Raw genomic sequence first — 27,999 nt, 5'->3', positions numbered from 1 at the left:
AGCCAACGGAAACAGCATCCTGCCCTCCTTCAAGTGACAACCTTTCAAATACTTAAAGAGGGCTATCATGTCCCTCTCAACCTCCTTTTCTCCAGGCTGAACATTCCCAAGTCCCTCAACCTATCTTCATAGGGCTTGGTCCCTTGGCCCCAGATCATCTTCGTTGCTCTCCTCTGTACCCTTTCAATTTTATCTATGTCCTTCTTGAAGTGAGACCTCCAGAACTGCACACAGTACTCCAGGTGTGGTCTGACCAGTGCCATATACAATGGGACTGACTTGTGATGTGATGCCCCTGTTGATACAGCCCAAAATGGCATTTGCCTTTTTTACCGCTGCATCACACTGCCTGCTCATATTTAGCTTACAATCCACAAGGTCTCGTTCACACACAGTGTTACCTAGAAGTGTATCCCCCATCCAGTAGGCATACTTTTCATTTTTCTGACCCAGATGCAGAACTTTACACTTATCTTTATTGCATCTTGTTCTCATTTGCCCATTTTTCCATTGTGTTCAGATCTTGTTGAACTCTGTCTCTATCTTCTGGAGTATTTGCCAGTCAGCCCAATTTGGATAGATCCTTGTTTCCATAATACTTATAATGTTCTTGTTTCTTTTTTAGACTCTCTGTTATATTACTTCTCTATACCGAAGTTGTTTTTCAAAATATGAAGTATGTACTCATGGCATTAGTCATTCATACTGTTGTTATACATTTATTAATTATTTTTAACAGTTACTTATTGTACTTTTATTCTTCCTAAGAATTGAAGTCCCTTGATAAAGCCAAAGAGCGAAACGCGTTGGGGTTCATATAAAAGAATAAAGAAGAATGGAAGTTTGAAAACTCTATAAAAGTCATTTTTGTACATTTGTTTTGTCATATTGGTATCCCAGTGCCTCTATACTTGCCCTAATTCAATATAAGGCAACTTCATGTGTTTGGGATGTTGTCCATATGATTGCATATAGGTTATGGTTATTGGTCCACTCAGCAATGAAGTTATTACTATAGATCAGTGTCCTCCTTGGGTTTTATGGTTTTTTCTGTGATTTCCTGCTCACTGTTGACAGGCTGACAGTTTTCTGGGCTCTTGGGGGTAATAAACATGATGGGCTACTGCTCATATACTTCCCCAGTATCCAGATCACAGAAACATTCCACAAATGGTTGACACAGAAAATAAGAAGGAGAATACTCAAATCCATAACAAAGGGACTGGTCACGAGGTCACTATCCCAAGCAAGCAGCTATAAAGGAGACCTCATTGCAGGTCTCACGTGATTCAAAACATGACTTGCAAACATGAATAATGGGCTTTGCATTTGGAATCGGGGGTTTAAAATCTCCCACCTCAGCTTCAAAGGTAACAATCAAGCACAGTCGGAAAATAATGACTGTCTTGTTTTCCTTCAAAATCTCCTCCTCAAAGGCTAGACTGGAAAAGAATGAGATATACTCAGATAGTTTCTGCAAAAAAACAACCCCAAACCACTTTAAGGCTACAGTCCTAGACCTGGCATACACATGGAGCAAAACAAGGGACTCATGCCATGGAAGAGTGCTGAGCTGGTAGAATGAGCTTTAAGTGTCAGGGCCATGCCTCATGTTTACTAATCATGACCTTCCTTGACTTTTAAAACTGCAAGCTAGCAATGTTAAGATAATTCATTGCACAAAGCATCCTGCAGGTGGCAGAACATCACATGCAGTGGAACAAAACGGCGGCCCAATACCCAACTAAACGTCTACCATAGGATAATTGTATGTATGTGATGCTCCTTCGGTTCAGAACCTGTAGTTCATGCTGAAGTCTAGGTTTACCATGCCCAGAGCAAGGATTAGCAAAAAAAACAAAACAAAACCACTACAGTTTGGCATTTTTTCTAAACGTAAGCAAACTTTCCTAACTAAATGGTAAAAACACCTTTTCATCTGGATTAGACACATTTCTGATTAATAGGTTTTTTATAATACAAATGTCATTAAGACTCACAAGGGCCAGAGAGATTATTCCTCACTATTTTTCACTCCCAAGAACATTTACAGGGCCAGGCTGTTCAATATCTACTTTTAACTGGCAGGTCCTGTTGTCCAAGAAAGGGAGCAACCTAAAGGGAACACAGGATGTGGCAAGAATTTTTCAGGTAAGTTTTACTCACGGTTTCTGAATTAACCTCACTTTGGATTTAACAGAAAAGGGAACCCATTGAATCTTTCCCAAGTATTTAGTTTGTGTAAATTTGCAGTTTGCATAAATTGTGTAAACATTCATCTGGAAATGGGGTAGTGGTGGTGGAAACCATTTAAGAGGTAATTTTTGAACAGAAAACAAAAACTTTTTCAGCTTCTCTTCCTTAATCCAAGCTTCTTCTCTGATCAAAACTATGAATTTGCAAAATTGCTTTTCTTTTCTTTCTTTTTTTGAAAGGTCAGAGATTCTGGATAACATGTAGTTTTCCACTTATCACAGCAGTAGGAAACTGCAGGTTGAGTCCAAAGGTCGTTTTCCATCAGAGGAAAAGAGGATTTTTGTGTGAGTGCCAGTTTCCCCTTCCCACTGCAAACCTGTCTTTCACACCCCCTTACACTGTAACAGCCTTTGAGAACCTGCAGATCTCTGGTGGGGGGGGAGTGGTAAAAATCACTGCAATGCACACATTGATAAAAGTCATTTAAATCAGCATATATTACCTTTAGATCCCACCATATATCAGTAGCATATAATAGAGCTACTAATGTCTAGTCCATATTTTTTTTTAAAAAAATTCAGGATTCGATTGAAATTAATCTTCAAACCAAAAAATAATTAGAATTTTGGAGGCAGGTTCCAGAAGGTTCAGCGTTCCGCAGAGCCTGCAAAACGTAGCTCTTCTGCCAGGTCGTGGGATGAGGCTGGGCCGCACGGATAATCTGGCCCCCCTTACAGCGGCAGTAGCGAAGTCCATCTGGCACCCTCTGTTCCCCCCCCCCCTTTAGTGTGGTATCTTAGTGTAGTTATGAGCTGAGTTTTTTCTTACCGCATCTTGTTTTATTGTGTGGGGTATTGTGTATGATATGTTTTTATATGTTTTAGAGAGAGCCAGTTTGGTGTAGTGGTTAGGAGTGTGGACTTCTAATCTGGCGAGCCGGGTTTGATTCCGCGCTCCCCCACACGCAACCAGCTGGGTGACCTTGGGCTCGCCACGGCACTGATAAAAACTGTTCTGACCGAGCAGGAATATCAGGGCTCTCTCAGCCTCACCCACCCCACAGGGTGTCTGTTGTGGGGAGAGGAATGGGAAAGCAACTGTAAGACGCTTTGAGCCTCCTTCGGTTAGGGAAAAGCGGCATACAAGAACCAACTCTTCTTCTTCTTCTTCCTCTTCTATTGCATAGTTTCAGTGTGGGGGGGCTATATGTTGTTGTTGTTGTTGTTGTTGTTGGATTTATTTCCCTAAAAGGCTCATGGTAGGTAACAGTAGTCTTAATCCCATTAATATACCCATTAAAAGACTTTAAAAAATCCCAACATGATGGGGGGGAAATCACATTCCACCCCCCCCCCCCACTACTAGAGCAGCAGGGAGAATGGAGAGGAATGATGTAACTTCCAATCCCAGGGGAGGGGCGGTGGTTCTGATTCGCTGACCCCAGCCTCAACCATAGACCTGGTGAAAGAGCTCCATTTTACAGGACCTGCGGAAGGCTGGCAAATCCCGCAGGGCTTACAGCTCACCCGGGAGCTCATTCCACCATTTAGGGGCCAGGACTGAAAAGGCCCTGGCCCTGGTCGAGGCTAGGTGCACTTCCCTAGGGCCAGGAACTTGCCTTGGTCTTCTGGGAAGAGGCAAGGAATACATCTAAAAAATAAATATAAATAAATATGATATTATTGTTCCTTCCTTGGGAGGTATCCTTTGGGTTCCTGATAGATTTTCCTCCCAGACTGGCATTTTACTTTTCCAATAAAACCTGCGAACTAGGAGTGAAAGGAAATTTTTACAGGTCCTGCCAGTTATTGTTCTTGTAAAATCTCTATAGTTCCCAGAGAAAATTAGAGGTGCTAAGAGGTGTAGAAAATGACTTGTCACAAGAAGTGAGAAATTACTTAACACCAACCAAACCCTGGTGTTGCTGAAGCTCATCAATACCTCATTCATCTGGTATTTAATCATACCTTGTCAGAGAGTCCACTACCCTCATCCCTTTAAGCCTCAGTGTGGGAAATTATTCCCAGGAGGTGGTTAACATTTAGTTAGCACTCGACATGCATAAAATCAATAGCTTGCCTTAGCCCCTGTTTGGAGGTATGAAGATTCCAATGGTGATGACTGATGTTCACAGATCACATAGCCCAGCCGGGTCAATAGAACCCCACTTTCCCACAGTCTTTCATCTGGGATAGCTAAAAAGGAAGTTTGGATGGTGTAGCATAGAGGCTGGTTGAGGGCTAAAGATTAAGCACAGGACCCAGTTTGATGTCCATGGGTGCATTGACACCCACCAACACCTTACCTAGGAAAAGGGGTAGGGCCAGGTGGGCTTCTTAACCAGCAAGGTATCTAATTGGCCACTGGAGATTTTATTTATACAGATTTTTTATGTTGCTTTGGTATTATCTGCTACAAGCATCCAGATTTTAACTGTGTGACTGAGGGTGAGCTACAGCAGCCATTTTATGTCTGGTTCCATGTCCCGTGGCAACAGTTTTGTGACTGCACCCACTACATTGTATCAGAATTAACTAAAGTGCCTACAAGCTCAGAAAGGCTGGCAATTCCTGCATTTGAGCATGCATATAGATGGTCTGCCATCCATTTTATGAGAGTAGATTCAAGTGTTGGTCTGTCCTTGACATGGCAAGACCATGTTGGTCTGAAGCAGCTGAACAAATTACGAGTCCAGTGGCATCTTTAATAAGGTGACCAGATGTCCCACCTTTGGCGGGACAGTCCCGACTTTTGGGGCATTTGCCCCATGTCCTGCGGTGTTTTCCAGTTGTCCCGTGGCATTCTACATTTTTTTTTAAGTAACATTTTTAAATTTTAATTGTTTATTTTTTGCCTCGTGCTGCATAGCAGCCCAACAGGTAGGCTGGGCTCAGGAGGTCCTCGCGCAGGAGCCCAGCCTCCAGGGCAGGGCTTGTGTGGCGCTACCATTCACGCCGGTGCCCGTCGCTCTGCTGCCGCCAGTTCGGACCTTCCTGGATCCGTCTTCCTAGGCCGCTGCCATTCTTGAGGCCAGTCGGGGGGGATGGAAGGAGGGGGGGCCGCAGCCCCCACCACCACCGCCACCATTCTTGAGGCCAGGGGGGAGGGGGACCCACCACCACCGCCGCCCATGCCACCAAGGCAAGGTGCGGGGCAGCAGCAGCAGCTGCCTGCTGCTTCTGCCGGCGTCACCCCACCCATTACCGCCCGCCTTCCATCCCTGCCCGGGCTGCCTGTCAGGTGGCGGGGCGGGTCCCTTGCTGGGGCTCCAAATCTGTGGGTCTGCCTGTCCCTCGGACCGTGCTGCCTGCCTGCCCGCCTGTCTGCCTGCCTGCCCGAGTTGTGCTCGGGGTAGGGCAGCCTGGGTGGGGACAGAGGGCGGGCGGCGATGGGCGGGTCAACGCAGGCAGAAGCAGCAGGTGGCTGCTGCTGCTGCCCCGCGCCTCGCCTCGCCTTGCCTCAATGACATGGGCACAGGCCCCTTCTCCCCGCGGCAGGAATCCCGGGCGAGGAAGGAGGGCGGCCAGCCCGGGGGGGGGGGTACTGCGCTGCCCTCGGCCTCCCCTCAGCCCTCGCCAAGGTGCCAGCTTCTCCCCTCCTCCACCCCCCCTGAGGCTGCGCCAGGGACAGGCACACTTGTGCAGTCCCCGCTGTCCAGATTAACCACAAGTGCAAGAGCTTGCTTGCCATGTCAAGGACAGGTCAGGAGCTGAAATTTGCCACTGCCTCCACTCCGTCTCCTTGTTTCTGGGGTCCCCCCACTCCTCGGGGTTTCAGCAGCTGGCCTCGCTCTCCTGCCCATTCTCCTAGCCTCGGGTTTTCTCCATTACCACCCTTTCTCACTACCTGCCTGCCTGTGCATGGCTGCAGGGCTCCCCTCGCTCCTTTCCTTCTGAGCCCATTCGTGTTCTTTTTTTTTAAAAGTCATCCCCTGCAACAGCTGAGGAGAACTTGAGTTGGGCCCAGGTTCCCAACTTTTAAAAAAGGCTAATGTGCAATGCCAAGAAAACGCTGGAGGACATCACCCCAAGAGTCAGACATGACTCGGTGCTTGCACAGGGGATACCTTTACCTTAATGTGTGTTGTTGTTATGTGCCAAGTCGTGTCTGACCCATCGCGACCCCATGGACAATGATCCTCCAGGCCTTCCTGTCCTCTACCATTCCCCGGAGTCCATTTAAGTTTGCACCTACTGCTTCAGTGACTCCATCCAGCCACCTCATTCTCTGTCGTCCCCTTCTTCTTTTGCCCTCGATTGCTCCCAGCATTAGGCTCTTCTCCAGGGAATCCTTCCTTCTCATGAGGTGGCCAAAGTATTTGAGTTTCATCTTCAGGATCTGGCCTTCTAAAGAGCAGTCAGGGCTGATCTCCTCTAGGACTGACCGGTTTGTTCGCCTTGCAGTCCAAGGGACTCGCAAGAGTCTTCTCCAGCACCAGAGTTCAAAAGCCTCAATTCTTTGACACTCGGCCTTCCTTATGGTCCAACTTTCGCAGCCATACATTGCAACTGGGAATACCATAGCCTTGACTAAACGCACTTTTGTTGGCAGGGTGATGTCTCTGCTTTTTAGGATGCTGTCTAGATTTGCCATAGCTTTCCTCCCCAGGAGCAAGCGTCTTTTAATTTCTTTGCTGCAGTCCCCATCTGCAGTGATCTTGGAGCCCAGGAAAATAAAATCTGTCACTATCTCCATTTCTTCCCCATCTCCATTTCTTCCCCATCTACTTCCCCTTCAAGGATCGCTGCCTTGTTGTGGCAAGGGGGCTTGCGTAGTTCAGTGAAGCTATGAGCTATGCCGTGCAGGGCCACCCAAGACGGACAGGTCATAGCTGAGAGCTCTGACAAAAGGTGATCCACTGGAGAAGGAAATGGCAAACCACTCCAGTATCTTTGCCATGAAAACTCTATGGACCTTAATGTGTAGTTTGGCCTTAATAGCTGTGTGTGTGTGTGTAGGCAACAGGAATCTACAATTGCTCACCCTGCAGTGTTTGATAGAGAAGAACACCAGTTCAGATTTTTTAAAAATGCGGTGGGAATAATGTAGCATCTTTAGAAAGCACTGAAGCTACTGGATCAGAGCAATTGTTTCTAATAAAGGGTCCCTGAGGATTTTCATGGCCCTGAATTTGCTGGGGACACACAAGTAGGGTTGTTCGCATTCTTCGCAGTAGACAGGAGTCATTCCAAACCATGCAAGTTAAATTTGAAACTCCTTCAGGGAGAGAAAAGCAGCATAACCAACACTTCTCTTCTTATGGCCTTTTACTTCACACACTAATAAGAATAATATAATCAGAGTCCAGTAGCACCTTTAAGGCCAGCAAAGATTTATTCAAGGTGTGAGCTTTCAAGTGCAAGCACTCTTCCTCAGACTATGAACAGTGAGAATATATAAGCAAAAGTTAATCCCGTTACATTAATAAACTGTATCATAGCCACATAACTCCCTGCCAAACCAGCCAATCAGACCCCTCAAATCCATTTGTAGTTCACAAAGACATATCAGAAATAAAACTGGAGGTCGCTTGTCACCCCTTGAAATCCCCAGTCCCTACCTGGAGGTTGGTAACCCGCCGGTCAGTGATGTCCCTCTATACCAATCTTAAAATCTGGTCACCTTAATCTTTATGTCCAACAAAGTTTTAGTCATGAGCGTTTAGAGTTTTAGTCATGAGCGTTTGTGTGTACACAGACATACGATGAGAGATTAGGGTTGGCAGGTCCTCTCGTCTGGGCAGGGGTCCCCCACTTTCCAGATGCACCTCACCCCCCCCCCATTTACCCACTCCAAAAGGGAAGAAAACAGGAAATTAATGCAAAGTACCAATAACACTCAGAAATGATGGCACATCAGGGCATGATACTCTGATACTGATTTATCTGATACTGATAAATTCTATTAGTAACTAATTCTACCAGAGTTTCCCCCAAAAGCCAGAGTGTTACTCCTTTCATTTCCACATTTAAGTTTTGTTACTCCTCCTAACTCACAGAAAGTGCCCCCATCCCCTGCTGGCAGCTCCAAGGGCAATCCCAGGAGAGATTGGATCTAGGGTTGCCAAACTCACATTGAAAAATTCCTGGAGATTTGGGAGTGGAGCACAATGCCATGGTGTCCCTTTAATAGAGGCAGACTTTGGTTGCTTCAATGGAGAGGCTTTGTTCCAGTTTGATCTCCAAATTGGAGTGGGGGAAATTATCTGGAGCACCCCCTCAGTGTCCACATTCTGGGTACCCATTAGTAACATTATTCCCCACAGGTGCCATTTCTCACCTGTCATTGGAGGACTTTCAGAGGTAAAAAACATAGACAATTGCTAGATTACTATAGCAGTGTCATTGTAACAACCAGTTGCCAGAGTCTATTCGTTCCACTGAATTCCCAGATTTCACTTAAAAAAAAACAATTCTGCAGCCTTTTTCAGACATAGGACAATCTTTTAAATGTAAAACCTCAGTGTAATTAATAGATTTTTACGATGTTGATAGCAATAGAATGGCAAGCATTTTTTAAAAGTCTTAATAAAAAAAGTAGTCAGGGTTTTAGTGTTAGAACCATGGGGGACTAAGGCAAAGGAAATGTTGGGGAAAATGTTGTATGGATATGCTGTTGCAACAAGACCTATGCAGATAATAGTTGATGGGTGGAAGCAGCCGTCTGGTAATGGGGAAAGGCTTGAAAGAAGAAGGCTGTGGGATCCAACTTAAAGACAGTTGACATAGGACCCAGCCCAAGAGCTTAACTGAGCAGTGGCCGCACCTTCTGGCTTTGGGAGATTTCAGACACTATTGTTCATATTTGAATCAATATTATCCAGGCTCAGCACTTTAGGCCCATGTAAGCGTAAGCTACAACCTCTTAAGGACCTCAGAAGCATTACAAGCAAAGACAGAACTTACAAAGACAGTAGTCAAACAAAGCCTCATTTCCATAGGCTGAAAAGACAGTGTTCATTTGCATATTTATTAGTCAGATCTACAAACTTCTGATATTGCAAGAGGTAATCATAGCAAGCAACCATAAATGAATGGGGTGGATGGTTAAGTTGTAAAGTTTCCTTCATTCCACTCTGAATGTGTAGATTAAAAATAAGTGGATGTGTGTGTGGATGTGCACGCGTGTTCAGGAAATGACCTTTTCAGATTTCCCCCCACTCAATACAGATTAAGAAATACGGGAATATCCTGACACCTTCACATGCATATACATACACACCTTTCAGATACTTTATGAAAACTGGGGCTGGAAGACAGCACTCTTCACTATGTGCATTGAAGAACTGCATTTCTTGAAAACTTACATTTAAAGAGAGATGTCACCATAATATAGGCTTTTAAATCCCCCCCTCATATTGTAAAAGAGGTCACAGTTGAACACATGGAGCATCACAGAATTAGCTGGGACATCTAGGACAATCCAAATGAAGGGACCAGGGCCCATCCTGCACACATAGGACAATGCACTTTCAATGCACTTTAGAAGTAGATTATCCTGTTCCACACAGGAAAATCCAGTTGCAAAAACACACAGAAAGTGCCTTATCCAAAATGTGTGTAATGGGCCCAGGTTCAGCTTTCCTTTTTTTTCTGAAGTAGACTTAGAGGATCTTGCAATCAGGGGATGTTGGGGAGGGGGCAACATTACCATTACTTGCAACAGCTTCGAAGTGCAGTTTAAATGTACATATTACTCACTTCTTAGGTAGTTCACATTAAAGTTGCACTTACATTATTATAGGGTATATTCTGGGGCTTTCCTAGCTCAGCATTTCATGCTTCAGAAAATGTGACATGGGAACTAGATACAGCATCCGTTGAGACTGCATTCCAACACAGCAAGAGCAACTAATGTCCCCCATGGCGGCACAGACAAATCAGCCAGTGCTCATGCCATTTAATTTTTTTGCTTTAAACATTTATGAACATTCTCCAGATGATGCTCTGTGGTACAGTACTTGCTGCTGGAAACCTTGCCTAGATGACCCCCACCCCCCAGCAAACAGCAGAATAATTATTCCTTTCTCACCATTTTGTTGTTTTAATTTTCTTTTTTCAGAACAATGCTAAAACACAGTTCCAGACAGGTTTTTTTTTCCTTTAAAGGAAGCCGCAGATGACAAGATTGCCCACCCAATCCAGTTTAAATAAGGTCCAGATCATCACAAACTCATAGCTCAATAAAGTATTATACAGTTACAAAAAGATAAAAAGACAAAGGATGGCTTGGTTTGTTTGTCTCTGCAGAAAGTCTGCTGGCAATCTCCCATTTTCAAAGTTGTTCATCTAGTCTTATGTGTTTACCCATTCTATGACCTTGGTTATGTTCTGTGTTGCCCTGTTCTCAAAGCATTAATGTTGTAGGTCAAAGGGTCTTTACCTTAGCAAAATAAAAGGCAAAAGTTAAATTTATCTCCTCCCTCCAACAAATTTTGCATTGAAGAATGTCTAATTAGAAAATGACAGCAACTGAATTAATACATGGATTTTCTGCACTACCCTAGTGACTTGACTAAGAGGTAGATGTGAAGTGTAGCAAAACACAGCAAAATGGGGGCTTGGGAGAAGCCCTGGAAAAGGAAAGATGTCCACATATGGTCAAGTTTTCAAAGCGATATAACTTGCAAAAACCTACGTTAAAAATAAAGACAAGGAAACATAAACCCACAAGAGAATCACACCATCATATTGCTGTTTTAATTGTGAACCTTCCTTACATCTTGCCAGCGCTGTTTAACAGGTCATTCTGCTAATTTTATATGCAGTTTCAAAATCCATTAAAGGCAAGGTGATTCCAAGGGGGGTGGGGGGGTGGAGAACATCATACACCATACACCAGTTTTAATGAGAGCTGTTACCTACAATATGTAAGACAGCTGAAGCCCAACAAAAAGCTCTAAACTGCAAGTAAAAAGATCAAACAGGCTGGCCACTGACTTTAGTAGAGGTATTGGGCTGGATCCAGTGGGAAATATTTGCTCGTGGATTCGCAGACTCCTCGACCTTTTAAAACAACCCCCCCAAATCACTTTTCATGCTGTTCCTGAAGGTCCTCATCCCGTAGCATCAGCATCTGGTGGGGGGAGATCTGCTCTGCTGACAGAAATTCTTCCTGGCAGCAAAGACTCTGAATGGGAACCAATCCACTCTCCTCCAAAGGCTTAATTGGGTGGGATGGGAGAGGCTCTCCTCACGTACTGCCCAAGCTTATGCGTGCTTACTTGGAGGTTCATTCCCATATTGTAAGGATGCATAACCTTGTGACTTCAGAGAAATAAAGCTATTAAGATTAAAGAAACAACCTTCCTCCATCAGGAACGGGACAAGACAAAAACCATCCAGAGCACTTCTATGTCATTTCAATCTGTGTCTCCCTTGCAGTAGTCCCTGTCCTTACAAATATAGACCCTACTGACAAAAGGTGAAAGCCCTTTTTACTTCTGAGCCAGTGTATTGTTCGATGCTGCTGCATATTTACAGGTAAACACTCTTTTAAAAAATGATTTTACATACAGAGGGACTGTTTTGATCACTGTATGTGAAATTGCTTAAGAACTATGTGGACATCACATTTGAAACTTTGCCCACACTATAGGAGAGTCCATTACTTAAAAAAAAAGAACATTCTGTTAACAGTACTAGAAACCTCAAAGCCAAGATCATAATAACACAGTGCAGTGGCCTCTCCAATACTTTGCATTTACAGTAAAACCACTGTGAGCTACCCCAAGGTAGTGCTTAGATTGAAAATTATCTGGGAAGACATTCTTCTGTAAACAATACACTGAAGGGGTCTTTGCTTTCATGTTTATATCCCCGAAACTAGAAAAATCTCACATACATAAACTGAAGGACCCTGGTGGAGCAGTCAAGACTTTTCCCAGAACTGCAGTGGTCATGTGTGTCCTTTAATATGATTAAAATGTATTAGAACGTACTTCCTTCCACTGCAGTAGTTGGGAGCCTTCTCAAGTCTAGCCAATATTACAACATACTACAACATTCTATGACAGTGAAGTTTCTGCCATGGCTGAGCTGGAATGATGTTGTGGGCTCCTTAGTAATGTTTTAACTGCTGAGGCGAACTGTTTGCCTATGGTTGCCCCTAGTGAGTGCTCAAAGATGCTACATTTAAAGTGTAAACAGTCAATCAGAACAATACAATTTAATCCGAATTTGAACAACAGATTATGCCAAGTGGTCTAGCACTAAGACCCATTTGCCAGCAACAGGAAGACCAACGTGAGCAAGCAGGAAGGCAGGAGATGGTATTGTCAGAATCAGCAAGTACTAAAAAGAAGATACGTGAGCAAGCTGCGTATCTTATTTCTATGCTTCAGGGTAGAATCCATAGCTGCTGTCAACAACTGGAATCCTCACAACGCCACAATACTTCAAACAATACATTTTGAAAGGAGCAAACATGAGGCATTTTCTGTTGATGATCAAAGTCACTCTCAGGAAGTTGAAAAATGAAGGGGCAACAAGCCCAGAGTGGACAGGCTGAAGAGTGATCAGGAGAGAAAAACGAAGCCTAATGGGAATGTATAGCTAAAGAAACCAAGTTGGGTCCGGGAATACTTGAAGGAGCTGCAAACTTGTTAGGAGAGAGAGAGTGATCCAGGTAAGGGAACTTTGAAAGCTGAAGATCTGTGGCCAAAGGAAAATACGTTTCGTAGATCCAGGACCCGCACCGAAGGCCTTTGTCCCTTCAATGCAATTCTATAAAGGCAGAATTTCACTGTGCACAGTGTTGCCTCAGCAGCAGCATCCTATGAAAATTCATGTATGATAGATTTTATGAAAAAGTTAGGTCTTCTAACTTTGGATCCTCTAAAGTGAACAGCAGTGCCTAAGGGAGGCAGGGCTGAATGTTATCTGTTGATTAAAATTGGTCAAAACTGCTGCATAGGAAACAGGCTGGGAAAACTGGGCTAGGTTATGCTGCTCTTCAGGATTTGATAGACCAGTATGATGGGTGGCAGCAGTAGCATCAGCTTTGCTTAATGCCTCCATTACTACACAATTATATGTAGGAAAGTGGCTGCTACCTCTAAGTAGGCAGAGAAAGCTCTGGCATCTTCTCATCCAGTACCCCTCAGATGGCAACCTTGGGACTATCATATAGGCAGACTGGCAAAGATGATCACGCTTGGTTTTAGCAGAATAATACAGTAGTACTTACTTTCTTTCAGGCAGCTTTGGGAACACTCTTGATAATATAATGGGGCCAGCCAAAGTATGTGGGTATTTAGAATATCTTTTCTTTTTCTTTTTTTTACAGTATCTCAGTCTATCACCATTTGGTGGAAAACAACAGCACTTTCACTGTTGCGTATTTTTACAAGTTACTAGAAATCCTAATGATCAATGAAGTAATCTTGCTCTGGATAAGAATTAAACAAATGGATGAAACCTGCTAAGTGAACTGCAGGAATCTTATTTGTGGAACAGTGGCATTTGAGAAGGTGTTGAAAACACAAGGGGCAGGTAGTTTCACTTCCAAGCCAGAAGATATCACCTAATGGAGAGGCCTGAAGAAATACAAAAATCTATAGCAAAGACATCAGTGTTAACATAGCAGTATACAGCAAGCTCTTATAATTTAACTGATTCACAAAAGTACTTTTTTCTGTGTAAGTTACAGTTATGTATGACCTGGTGTCTTTATAGTTTCTGGCCAGCACCTTTCAACCCTGAACGCAGCACGCCATCTGAGACACACCTTGTCAGTCTGTACCTGATCATCACAAACAGCAGGTAAGAGGTACTAAACTGGGCAGGATTAGAACCTAGGGTGCCACAAAAGGAGAGGAAGTACATTCTGCTTTCTACTGCTGTTTTGGAATCATTTAGCATCATGCTATGTTATTGCTGATGAAATTACATAAGCTGCCATACAATTAAGCTTATTTGCAGATGAATTCACAAAAGGCAGCTCTGCTGCATCCATTAGATTAGGAAAGGTACCCAAGATGACAAGAGGGGCCTGGCGAAAACAAACCCAATTCCTACCAAGTAGCTTGACAGACCTGTTTCTAGAAACTTTATGGAGTAAATGCAATCTCAGTAAGCCATCAAAGGACACTTCCTAATTTCCCTCGCACAATACAATCAGGAGGCTGCCACTAGTCTCTTTCAAAACAATTTTAAAAAGACTCCAATGCCTGACACATTCTGGTCTTGTTCAGCCTCCAAAAAGAGGTGAGACTCTTAGTAGTTGCTCTGGTCTCATGGCAACAGTTCCTGAACACTCAACCCCCCTTATATGATCTCAAAAACTGTATACTATTAACTTTATGGCACTGCTGTTTCATGCACATTTCCATTCTCCTTTCTTTTAAGAAAACCAAACAGAAGGAGTGGGAAAGGGGGAAAAAATCTAATCATCGACAGTGATGTTGCGGAAGAGGTAAGCCATAGATTCTCCATTGTGGATTCGACGGATGGCTTCAGAGAGGATCAAGCTGATATCTACAGTCTTTATCTTGGGACACTGCAGTTTTTGCACTTCATGTGGAACTGTATTGGTGACCACCACCTATTGAGATACAGGAAGACTGTTAGAAACATGGCTAAAACACTGCTCAGATTTAATGTGTGAGGGATGGAATCTGCCTTAGAAAAACAGTAATCAAACCAACAGTTTTCAGTGGTCCCTGCTTGCCTCCAGACTGTATCTGTCATTCAGAATGCCTGATATAAAGTGAGATTGCAGCCAGATTTTTAGATTATTTAGGGGATGATTGGCCCCAAGATTTGTGGTGAGATGAATACAAATGCTGCAAGAACGAGAAGGAAAACTAAATGTGAGAGTCTAGTAATGATAGTTACAAGGAGATCAGCTCAGTTCTCCATACAGGCTTATAAACCCTATGAGCACAGCTGCTGAGCTCCCATGAGAAATAACCAAGTTAATGAAAATGGCCTCATAAAAGAAAAAAAACATGGTGAAGATAGTTGTGCAGAGTTTTATTTCAGCCATACAATCAATCCACCATGGCACTAGCCCTCAGGGAGAACACCAAGTGCTATGTAAAGCAGTGTTCATACACTTAGGTTCTAGGCCCAGAAGAGAGACTGTGCCTATAATGGACTGCACTTTTTTAAATCTTTGAAGTGCTGTACAAACGGAGTAAAGGTTTTGAAGGTTTAATTCTTCGCAGAAACATGTCCTTGAACAACAGGCTGCTCCAGGCTATCTGACTGATTAGCATCAGCTGAGCAATAAACAGATGAGAACAGCATGCTGAAGAGACAAGTCAGATTTTTGCCTTGACTGAGCTCAGTACCGACAGTCTGATTTCAGCCCTAGATGAGAAGAGTTGAGTACTGACAATCTCAGAATTCAACCCTGACTGAGAGCAGCTTAACACAGACAAGAGAACTGGGGAAAGAGAGCAAGGATGAGTGGCTAGTTAGATGGAGACTCCCTTTTGGGCCAAAGGTTAGAGGTTCCCTACCCAGTCAAACAGGGAGATAGCTCTGAAGAGTGCAGAGATCCCTGGTCTGGTGAGAAACTGCCTTTACAAACCATAATTTAAAAACTCAAAGACAAGTACTGCTGTTTCAAGAAAATGGGGTAAGATAGTGGAAAGAGTGTATCAGCCTTCTGGAAGCCAAAAGAATCAGACAATACTCAAAGAAATGAATTGGAGTGTTTGGGGAAAACTCTGGAACAAAAGCTTCTCAACATAAGGGCTTAAATCACTGTGAAAAGCTTAAGGAACTCTCATTAGCCTGAAACAAAAACTCAAGTCTATGCATGTACTGATTTTACCTCAGAAATTTCAGCCCAATTTCACTTGAACTTTCCCCTCCTTGTTAAGTAAAATATTTCATTATTTTTTAATTTCAAAATGCCTCGAATGTCATTTAAATTGTTTACGTTAAAGTGGGCTCCTGATCTTTATCTCAGATTCCAAAATATCATACTGTGACAGGGTTGGAAAGCCAGAATTCTTCAGCAAAGAAAAAAAAAAACACATCACAAGGGTAGTCCAATCAGTAATGGGAAAGAAAAATGTAGGGAAAATCTTGCCTGAGGTAGGAAAGTGGACAGGACTGACAATAGCACCACAAATGCAGCTGCCATAGTCCTATTTAACAAAAGACAGCCATGCTGTGGCAGCTGCAAGTGTCCACTCTGCTTTCTCCTGTCACAACAACAGAGGCTCTCCCTGGGGTTGGGGGACAGAGCGAAAGTGTTAAGTGACATGGTGCAAAATTGCATTTCTAGAGTGCTGTTTGATAGGCAGCTCATGAGTTCAAATCGGGCACAACATAAAGAGCTGGAGGTGGGCAAAGACACCCCAGGGAACTGCAGCAAAGGTATATGTTATTGAATACAAACCTAAGTATAAAGCTCAGTTCTAAGTGACAAACAAGTGAAAATCTGGTCTAAATTTCAGCATAAATATTTGAACTTGAACTATCCATTTTTTTGTACTGCAATCACCTGCTATAGAGAGCCAGTTTGGTGTAGTGATTAGGAGAGCGGACTTCTAATCTGGCATGCTGGGTTCGATTCTGCACTTCCCCACATGCAGTCAGCTGGGTGACCTTGGGCTCGCCACGGCACTGATAAAAACTGTTCTGACCGAGCAGTGATATCAGGGCTCTCTCAGCCTCACCCACCCCACAGGGTGTCTGTTGTGGGGAGAGGAAAGGGAAGGCGACTGTAAACCGCTTTGAGACTCCTTCGGGTAGAGAAAAGCAGCATATAAGAACCAACTCTTCTTCTTCTTCATAGGAAGGACAAAGAAATGGATGCAAGCAGAAATCAATCAAGGCTGTTTCTGTTTATAACAGAATGCAAATGCCAGCCTCATACTCTCCTCAGAGTTTCTGCCTCTTTGAAGAGGGCTACTATTGATAACAAAGTGTTCCAGCTATTTGTTTACACAGCCTATCGGGACTTGCCTCGTCAATTGAGGACTCTTCAATCAAGCGTGGAGCATCTGCAGACAGTAGCCCGTGAGTGGCCATGATAAAAATCTTGTAAGCTCCACGTTCTTTCAGGATCTCTGCAGCTGCCACAAAGCTTTCCACATCGTCAATGATGTCATCCTGAGGAGTAAAGTAAATCCCAGTTAGAATCTGGAAACTTATCTCGCCCTACAGCCCTTGATTTCCTCTACCAGTCAAGAACTGCTTGAAAAGGTTTCAGTGTTCAAAGCAATGGGTGAAAAATCCTGGCATGTTGCCAAAAGATGTTTCTATTACACTGTCAAGTGTTAGACTGACTTATCTGTTGGATACTTTGCTGGTGAATGTAGTTTCCTGTGCTCTTTATTACATTGTGGCTGCCGGACCAAAACTGGGATCTAAGAACATTCCCTATTGAAATGCAGGCACCTTTCCCCCTTCTTGCTGTCTGTGGGGCCTGAGATTATGCACTGGTTCCCCCTACTAGTTTCAGTCAACCCCTGTGGACCAGTGGGTAACCAATATGTGCTTATGTACTTTATAATTCTGGGCTGGGAAGTTGTGAAATACTGAAATATAGTTAAGAACACATCACCAGGTGGAGGACAACAGTAAAGCAAGCTTGCTCAGGGCTATACGGAGTTCTGTGACACAATGGGAAACTCACAGGAAGCAAGCCAAGGGGCTAAAGGCTACCTAATCCTTTTCTTCTTGAAACATCTTTCCTCCAAATATTTATTACCAGCCTCCTGCCTAAGAAGGCAAGTATGCAAAGGATTCTATCCACACACATAATAGCTCTTTAACAAAATCACTTTAACATAATAGGAAAATGTCAAGAATATAAACAAGCTGCCGCCTTATACAGAGTCACACTATACAGAGTCACACTATACAGAGTCACACTATACAGAGTCACACTACCATTCAAGTTCAGATGCTGGGATTAAATTCGGGACCTCCTGAATGCAAATAAGATGCTCTGAGCCATTTCCACCTTTTCACATATTATAATGAACTAGCAAGAAAGCCCATTGCAAGCAGAAATGCAAAGTGCGCTAGGACCCAGGGGACACTGGGGGGTACAGATCTCTGTGTCTCTCCTTTTCCCTTTCACTGTGTGTCTCTCATTGTGGCAGCAGGAGCCATAGCAGGTAATTAGGGCTCATTCTTAGGAGGAAAGGAGGGCTGGTGTGCAGTTTGGGGCAGCTCTCTCTGCCTCTCTCTCTCCCTCTGTCGCAGCGGGGGCAGCTCTCTCTGTGTCTCTCTCTGCCTCCCTCGCAGCAGGAGAGATAGGAAGGAATGAGGGCTTGTGTTCGGTCTGGCAGGGCTCTGTGTGTCTCTCTCTGTCTCTGGCATGTCTTGATTGGAATGTGGCTAGCATCCAGGGAGGGACGGTGGGAACGCTGGCTGCACTCTGATTGGCCCTATTCCAACTCAGACAGCTGGACACATTCTACCCCCCCAGGCTGTTTCACAAATATATAGAGGAACCATGGATAAGGATATGTCATAACGGAGTACAACGCCCCTGTTTGATTAAACAGGAACATAAAATTTAAGGATATTGTCAGAATATTTAGTTTCCCACTACAACAATCAACTTAAATCTTCCAGGTCAGAACTGAAATTCCACCTACATTCATTAGATGGGAGGCAAAACTGAGGAAAATCCTAATTGACTTCAGTTTCTTACCACAATTATGGCAATTCTACCTCCAACGTCTCCAACTACTGTTATTGGTGGTTTTTCTTTGGCCATCATCACTAAAGGAAAAAAAAAAACAGACCCACAGGTTTACTGCACTATTCAATTACAGCATGTGAAGGACACATACACGAGGTGCCACTAACTCTCCCTCTCAGCCTACATGACAGACAGTAGAAAGCGTACCCTTAATAATGGTCTTAATTACAAAAGTATTGCCAACGCATTAACTCTGATGGTAGGGTTGCCAACTTCCTCAAGAAAAATGTTCTGTCCCTTTAACAGAGGCTCAATTGGAAGTTATTGCTTTCATGCAATAAAAAGCTTCAGCTGTCCAATTCCACACATTAGGCCTATAATTAAAGGAGCAGGACATTTTCTGCAGGCCTGTCGTCAACCCTATCTAAGGGAAAATTACATCACCAATTTTGGCCATCTTTTAAAACACAAGTTCTAGAATCCATAACACCTCAAGTTTTCTGCAGATGTCAACATCTCCCAAAGTATCATTACAGCTAAAATGTGATCATTAGCTGGCTTGGCTATCTCAAATTTTAAATAAACAGAATGGAGCAGCACCATTGCAAGGATAGAGCATAATGATCACATTTTATCATGACACTAACACTGATCTCCCTTCTATCACTTTATCCTCACAGCAGCTCTGTGAGGCAAGTTGAGAAAAAAGCAACTGACTCAAGCAACCTCTGCCGTCCTCACTCCTTAGCCCAACACTTATACTGACTTCAGCTGTAAATACATTTAGGAGCAAATACCCTCAACTTACTAATTGGCCCAAAAATGCACAAAGTAAATGTCTAAGATGGAGCTTATTCATTGTTGCATGGTACCTTCACCATCATTTATTCAAGTAACCCAAGGGTGACTTCTGTTGTCAGCTTTAACTGACATCTAGGGAGGATTCTGCTTATATCAAAAGGACCAAAGACTATTCCAATTCAAAGCTGAAATAATGTTACAACCGGTTTCTGTAGCAGCTTACATAAATATTTAAAAGTATAAATTACATAAAATATAAGCATTCCATAGGAGAGATCCTCTTCCACGGGAGAGATCCTTAGAGATCATGCCATGGCTAGGCATGGCAAAGAAAGTTTAGGCTGCTTCTCTTCGCTCACGTTTTACATTATTCTTCTGGCAAATGGCACTTCAAAATGGAATTGTACTTCTGATTACAATGAACAGGATCAAAGCATTTGCAGCCAACAATTTCAATCCTACATTATGTTCCAGCAGATATTAGACATCTCTATTAGTGGATTTATTTATTTATTTGGCTAAGGGAATGCCTTAGGAAACGTTATATCTAGAGACACAGTTCCCCTAATATTTTGCAAACATGCAAAAGAGGCACTAATATCAAACAGAATAAGTCAATACAGCTCATTTCTTTCTCTCTCGGCCCATCTCAAATGAATAAACTGGGTGGCATCCATGGACTCTAGGTGAAAGGTCTAGGAAGATGGACCACAACTGAATGAAGGGAATTTAGTAACGTTGGTATTTATAGTAGTTCTGAAACTGTGAAATACTACAAAGAAATCCCCTTGGTGGCAAAGCTGCTAAGTATTTGCATTCACAAAAATCATGAGTATAATCATGCAAGGAAATGACCAGTGCAGTTGTGTCTCCATTTCCAGGGTGCTGAAATGTTTTATATATTTATTTCAATTTATATACTGCCCTTGCCTAAGAATTTAGCTTAAGCATGCATGTGCTTGTAATTAAACAAAAAAACCTTAGGAAACTTTTATAAAACCTATCTTGATCAAATCTTTGCAATTCATGAGTACCGGAATTTTTACTCAAGGAAACCCCCAAGCAAAATGAAAGCAGAAAAAACACAACTTACATGGCAGCTCCAAGCCAGTGTGTAGTGTAGTGTTTTTGACTGTTGGGGGAGAATGACGTCCATCATCCATGTCTTGTTCTGTGCACTGAGCCTCCCCGTGGATGACGGCTAGTCCCAGCCGCAGCCGCTCAGCATAAGACTGGGCTCTACATAAACCCAAGAGACACATGAATGGGAAGCAGGTTTTGACTTCAGGGAGGAGTTTCTGAACGTCTTGTGACTAATCATTTCTCTTTTCAACATGGGTTTTGGATTTTCTTCAAACAAATGATTTTTTAATGCATTTTCTGCTTTGGTCAGTATCATATGAAAGCTAGATGCTTCTTATTGTGGAAATATATCAAAACACTTAAATATTTTTTTAAATCCTTTTAACAACTTTCAGACTTATATTTAATTGCAGAATCAAAAAAAAAAAAAGGTGATATTTCAACACCACCCTTCCCAACCCACCACCTTCACTCCAGAGTGATGCTAAAACATCTGTCAGCATTACATGAGCCATAGTGAACTTAGGTTATAAAATAGAAAGGGGAGAAAAGAGAAGAAATATTTTCAAAGTGTTGGATTCGAGGGTATGTTCATTGCAGCCAAAAACAAAAAGACGTGGCACCTTAAAGACTTTAAAAATTTTCTTCATAAGAAACGGACCAGAACGAATGGGATGAAATTAATTCAAAAGAAATTCCATCTAAACACCAGGAAGAAGTTCCTGACAGTTAGAGTGGTTCCTCAGTGGAACAGGCTTCCTTGGGAGGAGGTGGGTTCTCCATCTTTGGAAATTTTTAAACAGAGGCTGGATAGCCATCTGATGGAGAAGCTGATTTTGTGAAGGCTTAAGGGGATGGCAGGTTACAGTGGATGAGTGATAGGGTTGTGAGTGTCCTGCATAGTGCAGGGGGTTGGACTACATGACCCATGAGGTCCCTTCCAACTCTATTATTCTATGATCTCACTTTTCACTGGGGAGAATAGCCTCCTCTTATACGAGTTCTCCAACTTAACACAAACGACTCATTTATATGATGATGATGTTATCCATTCAGTCATGTCCAACCCTCAGCGATTCTATAGGAAAGTCTCCACCATGTGCCCCTGTCTCTGCTTCTTTTAGTTGGCTCATGGTCATCCCTGTATCGGCTTTGATCGTGTCAAGCCAGCGGATCCTTTGCCGACCACGTTTCCTTTTGCTACTGATGTGTCCAAAGTAAATAATACTAACAAAGTAATACTAACATAGACTGCCCAATTTTGTACACTATATACTAACTATGAGATGTCACAGTAAGTTCAATTACCTCTTAGCTGCGTCAGGAGACTTGGCTACAATTACTGCATTTCTGTAATCAGGGATCTAGAGTAAAATGAAAAATTATTACACATTAAACCAGTATAACTTATTAATTTCTTGAATAAGTCACTACTCTGCACAGAAAACTTATTGTGTACCAAAGAAGTCATAGTAATATTAAAATACCAATAAGCACACATTCTGCTTCAGACAATTCTCTCCTCGCTAAATTCATTGCTGCAGGATACATACAGTATTTGCTGGCGTATAAGACTACTTTTTCGCCCTGAAAAACATGCCTCCAAGTGGGGGGGGGGTCGTCCTATACGCCGGGTGCCCTTCAGTTGGGATAGACATAGCTGCCCATAGTGGCCCATAGTACTGTATTTTGAGTGGAAATGTTGGGGGTCGTCTTATACGCCCAGTCGTCTTATACGTCAGCAAATACGGTACATTTGTATCAGTCGTCTTATACGCCGGCAAATACGGTACATTTGTATAGCCTATTTCTGAACCTGACCACTCACAGCAGAAGTGTTCTTATTCTATATCGGTGATTCCCAACCTTTTTCTGATGGTAACCCATATAACCAAATTTACGTGACCCAAGGTTTTTTGGTGCCCTAAGCAAACCATGACCTCCACAATAATCTATTCCAGAATTCCACTTTCTACAGGGCCCAACCAGATGCTTTTGAGAAATCAATAAACATCATAAAAGAAGTGTAGTTGTCCCCAGGCTCCTTTCCCTCTGCCAGCTGGGCCAGAGCCAGAATTTGTGGAAACCTGGGGGGGATTGTTGAAGAAGCCAGATGACCATGAAGAGGTTGGTGGCAAGGGGCTCAGTGTAGTTCATCTCCTACAGCAGACAGAAGGAAGTAAAGCAATAAATGGGGGGCTGTGCAAGAAATTGGGCTGCTGAAGCAGCACCTAGATAGAGGCTATGCCTCTTTCTATCCTCCTCTGTTTTTTCCAGGTTTTGCATACTTCAATTTTATTTCCATTTCTCTTGTTCTTACTGTAGATAGTTGTTGCTGCAAAATCCTGATTTGCTGAGAGATGTTTGTGTTCCCCAATGACTTCTTTAATTCACTTTCTTTTATTTTAATCTCCAAAATATTTTTTCATTTTTCTTATCTCTTCCTCTTAAGTGCAAAATTTGGTTGTATCAAATGTCATCTAATAAAGGACTTATTTTGCATCCCAAACCATTTTCAAGTCAGTACCTTTATTTAAATTAGTTTCAGTTCTAAACAATATCATATTTTTGTAATAACATTTCATTTAATCTCCATCTAAAGGTAAACTTTCTCTGTTGGAGAGAATATCTGTGATTGAAAGTTTTACCTAGAATATTGTTGTTTCGTAAAATACCTGTTTTGACAACTGATGTACCTACTGAAAAACAGCAGATGGATATATCCAAATTTGTGTGGCAGCAGAAAAAACACACGTTAAATTTAAAATATTGCAAGATGAAAGGGTGGGTCTAAGTGAGAAATAGGTGGCTATCGGAATTAGAAGGACACTATTTAAGATTTGGGAGGTATGGTTCGGTATGGCAAAGTTAAAGTTAACATGGACTTTAAAAATCCCTACATTAGACGTGCCATTTTGAGAACATGGTGTCTGAAAACACCTTTATGGCCCGTTATGCACGGGGGGGATAGCGCACATTCGGGACGGAATGGCGGTGACTAAAATCACCGATAATGCATGGACCGGCTGCAACCGGCCGCAGATTTGGTGCATGCCACCGAAAAAGCTGCGTTAGCGAAACGCGGAAGAAAGTGCAGCTTCCGGGTGACCGGGGTGCAACCAGAAGCAGCACCGGGGTCGCCACATGCATAATCGGTTACTCTGGGTTTTGCCGCCATTGCGTCCCGTCCCGTGCATAAGCGGTTTGCTTCGCTTCTTCACCCTCCGTGTTTTTCATGTGACCCGAAATCACCGTTTCAGTGGCCGTGCATAATGGGCCATAGGGTTTCAACACAAGAAGCACATTTTAAATGAGAAATGATAAAAGAAGTGGTAAGCATATCGTGACATATTAGAATTTTCTTAAGGAGAATGTAAAATGAAACTGAGAGAAGATCTGATAATAGAAGGAAATACTTGCCAATGGTTATTTTACATACAATGTTTAAAGCAGATTCAAAAAACAAAGTTTTTGAACAATCTAAGACGGAATTTGAAGTGGAATTATGACTGTATAAAGAACATGTTAAGCAGAATTATGTATGAATGATAAAATGTATAAACTCTTGTTGAAATTTGAGACAGAAAGACAAGTGAAAAAATGCAAGATAAAATGTGAAAAACTTTGGGTTCAATATATGTGTCATTGAAGAGTCTCAAAGTTATATTGAGTTCTTGCCTTAAAGAGAATTTTTATAAAATGATGTAAATGACACCAGATAAACTAGCTAGAATGTACAAATGTATTTCAAACGTAAGCTGGAAATGTGAACATCAAGGAACATAATACCATATATAGCGGATGTGTAACAAATTTTTAAAATATAAATACATTCAGTGATCCAAAAGACTTAAAGACTAATGTAAAATTGAAACCAGAGGCTTTTCTTTTGGGACTAATGAATAGACAGTTAGGAAAAAGTCTTTGTTTTTACATATGACATCGGCTGTGAGATATGCACAAGAATGGAAAGATCAACATTACTCACAAAAGTGGAATGGTTGATGAAGGTGATGGAATTTGCAGAGATAGCCAAGTTTACTTTCATGTGATTAAAAACAACATCTCTATTTATGACTTACTGGCAATTTTATAGAAAGGGGGAAGGAATAACTGATGATTTGTGGATTTGATGACCAGGAGGAAAAAATCAGAAATTTCAAAACAAAGTTTTCTTTTTCATGTTTATGACTGTAGAGTGAGTGAGTGTTAAGTTTGTAATTTTACATATATTTGCTGTGGAGAAAATCAGAAGTTTTTTTCTTAACAGTTCTTTTCTACTTTTTTGTAGTTTGTTAGATTTTATCTTTGTCTTTACTAAAAAAAAAGCCCTTAACATTTAAAAAAGAAAAAGAAACATGACACCATCTGCAAGTCCAGAAAAGCTTCTGCCACAATAAATTGGTTAAACTGCTAAAAAAAAAGAAAGAAAGAAATATTTACTGCCAGACACACTAAGAACCCAGAGAGACAGGATCACAGTGAGTGACCAATAGCACTAGTAAAGCAATGGCCAGAGCTACCAAAAACATTTTGCTTCTTCAAGACTCATATAGCTAAAAAAACCACTTGCTTCTTCTTTGTTTTCATGACTCATTTCAGAATGCATCAAAAGGAATGTTGAAAGTTAAACCAAAAAGGGGGAGAGGGCTGCATGGCAGAATAAAACGATAATATTAAGAGATGCTTTACTGACTAAGCGCAGTAATTTTCACTACAGAAAAAATAAAGGCTAGCTATGACCAAATGCTGCCCAAATGTTGGTAGATCAAAACAACTTCACCTCTTCCTGTATATATTGAAGCAAGAAAGGTGATGCCCGTAGATTATCAACAGGAAAGCTGAAGAAGCCCTGGATTTCTTTTTGATGAAGATCCATAGTGATGATGTGAGTTAAACCTAATAGAAGGGGGAAAAGTGAGATCGTAATCACATTAAAGCACCTAAATCACTCTCCAAGCCTCACTCAAGGAGATAAGCCAGTTTTGCCCCTGGCTGCTGACAGGGACACAGTAAGTGGCTTGGGGGGGTGGCCTCCTTTCGCCCTTAGGCTGGAAAGCCCTCATGCAGCCTTGCAGAGTTGGCAGATGGCTGGTGAGTGTGTTCCTTCTCCCCCTCCCTTCAAGCCTGCTATAAAGGAGCCTCTAACAGGCCCTGACTGAGGCGAGGGAGGCGTTTCCAGGAGCAATGCAGAGGAGGACAACGAAAATGGTGAAGGGTTGGAGAAAAGTTGAGGGAGCTTGGTCTGTTTAGCCTGGAGAGGTGATATAATAGCCATCTTCAAGAACTTGAAGGAATGTCATAGAGAAGATGGAGCAGAGTTGTTTTCTGTTGCTCCAGAGGGTCCGACTAGCACCAATGGGTTGAAATTAATTCAAGAGAATTTTGAGCTAATCATCTGGAGGAAGTTCCAGTTAGAGTGGTTCCACAGTGGAATTCTATTTTGATCTGTCTTGAAATAGGGGCTGAGTGCTTGTGTTTTCTGCCAATTCACCTTACCAAGACATAACAAGGTTCATATCCTAAGTCTTTATGACCTTAAAAGGTAAAGGTATCCCCTGTGCAAGCACCGAGTCATGTCTGACCCTTGGGGTGATGCCCTCTAGCGTTTTCATGGCAGACTCAATACGGGGTGGTTTGCCAGTGCCTTCCCCAGTCATTACTGTTTACCCCCCAGCAAGCTGGGTACTCATTTTACCGACCTCGGAAGGATGGAAGGCTGAGTCAACCTTGAGCCGGCTGCTGGGATTGAACTCCCAGCCTCATGGGCAAAATTTTCAGACAGCTGCCTTACCACTCTGCGCCACAAGAGGCTCCTTTTTATGACCTTAGTTCAGGATATAAAAATGATCTCTCTCTCAAAAAAAAAAGAAAAAAAAAGAAAGATCTCTCCTGCCTTTTTGGCAGGTGGACAAATGGTTATCAGCCATTCTATCCATATATCTCTAAATTGGGGAAGATCTCCTCTTTGCCAGCAACAAGATTTTATTGCCTGGTTCTCAAACAGGTAGGTTTTCTCTGAGGCCAAGGGCCTCCTGGGTTGTTAACCAAGGCATTCTACATTTCTCTATAACAATAAACTCAACCATTATTACTACTGTTCATAAATGAGAAAGGTAGCATCTTGTTACCTCTAACAAGCCCACTCACCTGCTTTGGCCAACATCGAAGCAAGGAGTTTGCAGACAATTGAGCCTCTTTTCCTCATTTTGCTCTGTTTGCTGTAGGGGAAGTAGGGAATGACCCCGATGATATTTTTGGCACAGGATGTCCTCAGTGCATATGCCATAATCAAAAGTTCCATCACTGCAGTGTTTACATCTCTGAAACAGGAGAAATCAGCATCATAAATCCATAGCCAGAGCTTCTTAATTGTTCCAAAATTTAAAAAACAAACAGATCCCCCACAACCAACCACCCAAATACCACAACCAGAAATCTTTGTACAGGAAATCTTTGCTTAACGTTCTGGACAGCAAACCTCTCTCAGCCTAATCTAGTGGTTTTTCAAGCTGTCGACAAGAACCCTGGGATTCCAGAGAAATTTGTCAGTCATTCTGTAATGAGTCAATTAGTAGTAATAGGGAATCTTCCCAGAAAAACAGCTTGCATGCAGTTCCCATTCTTCCAAAATATGCAGCCAAAGGAGAACAGTGGGAACACTCTAGTTTGTGCAGGCCTTCCAAACCCAGCCAGGTTCCTTGAGCAGAGAATGCATCCTAGAACAAGCTGAAAGATCTTCTACAATGAACAGATATTGCAAAGCAGACACACAAAAGGGGTCTATGGCCACTCTGCCCACCTTGTTCCCACAGAGCAATTTTGTTTTCCTGACTGGGCCACCCAACTAACATGTTCTCTTTATTGAGATAAAAAAAATCAGCCAATAAGGATTCTCTCCACATAAGGAGCGAGAATCCTTGCCCCCTGCCTACTCTCCCCCACCCCCATCATTACCTGTTGGCATGTCTTTTGGCAGGGGCATTTGGCAACAATTTAATCAAATGTGGACCTCTAGCCTGCCTATTATACTGACAGTATTGGCAATTCAGTCTTGCTTGCTGCCTGGAAACTCTGCAGATAACAATCTCTAGGATACATCAAGCTATGGCTTTTCTTCCATCTGCACTTGTCATTGCATCAGATTGCAGCCCTCAGATTACCTGAGATGATGCCTTTCAACAGCATATCACTTTGTTGTTGTTGTTAGGTGCAAAGTCGTGTCCGACCCATCGCCACGCCATGGACAATGATCCTCCACAGCCAGTCTTTATTTTAGCCCACTGCTCTCATTTTTGCATT

General features: G+C 42.6%; 1 protein-coding gene and 1 long non-coding RNA gene across 8 annotated transcripts in view; one reads left to right on the top strand and one right to left on the bottom strand.

Moving 5' to 3' along the window:
* LOC143832794 (uncharacterized) overlaps positions 1-27,999 on the top strand; it is a 35,105-nt gene that overhangs the window by 6,073 nt on the left and 1,033 nt on the right. Inside the window, exon 3 of one of the 2 annotated variants that reach the window (XR_013229406.1) lies at positions 2,089-2,151. This is a non-coding gene — a long non-coding RNA (uncharacterized LOC143832794). Of the gene's footprint in view, positions 1-2; positions 1,906-2,088; positions 2,152-27,999 lie in introns of those variants that run through there. The other variant, XR_013229408.1, reaches the window with a different exon arrangement.
* PRPSAP1 (phosphoribosyl pyrophosphate synthetase associated protein 1) overlaps positions 10,864-27,999 on the bottom strand; it is a 37,259-nt gene continuing 20,123 nt past the window's right edge. For all 6 annotated transcript variants that reach the window (XM_077327709.1, XM_077327708.1, XM_077327707.1 and 3 more), the window contains 7 exons: positions 26,848-27,020; positions 25,481-25,596; positions 22,006-22,061; positions 20,708-20,853; positions 18,823-18,893; positions 17,121-17,267; positions 10,864-14,739 (listed from right to left, as the gene is read on the bottom strand). In XM_077327709.1, the coding sequence (XP_077183824.1) occupies positions 14,581-14,739; positions 17,121-17,267; positions 18,823-18,893; positions 20,708-20,853; positions 22,006-22,061; positions 25,481-25,596; positions 26,848-27,020 (868 nt within the window). In that variant the 3' untranslated portion in view covers positions 10,864-14,580. The remainder of the gene's footprint in view (positions 14,740-17,120; positions 17,268-18,822; positions 18,894-20,707; positions 20,854-22,005; positions 22,062-25,480; positions 25,597-26,847; positions 27,021-27,999) is intronic.

Source organism: Paroedura picta, chromosome 3 (assembly GCF_049243985.1).
Source record: "Paroedura picta isolate Pp20150507F chromosome 3, Ppicta_v3.0, whole genome shotgun sequence".
NCBI classification, from domain to species: Eukaryota; Metazoa; Chordata; class Lepidosauria; order Squamata; family Gekkonidae; genus Paroedura; species Paroedura picta.
Note: the sequence above shows the minus strand (reverse complement) of the source record. Positions and strands in the feature narration are given on the sequence as shown.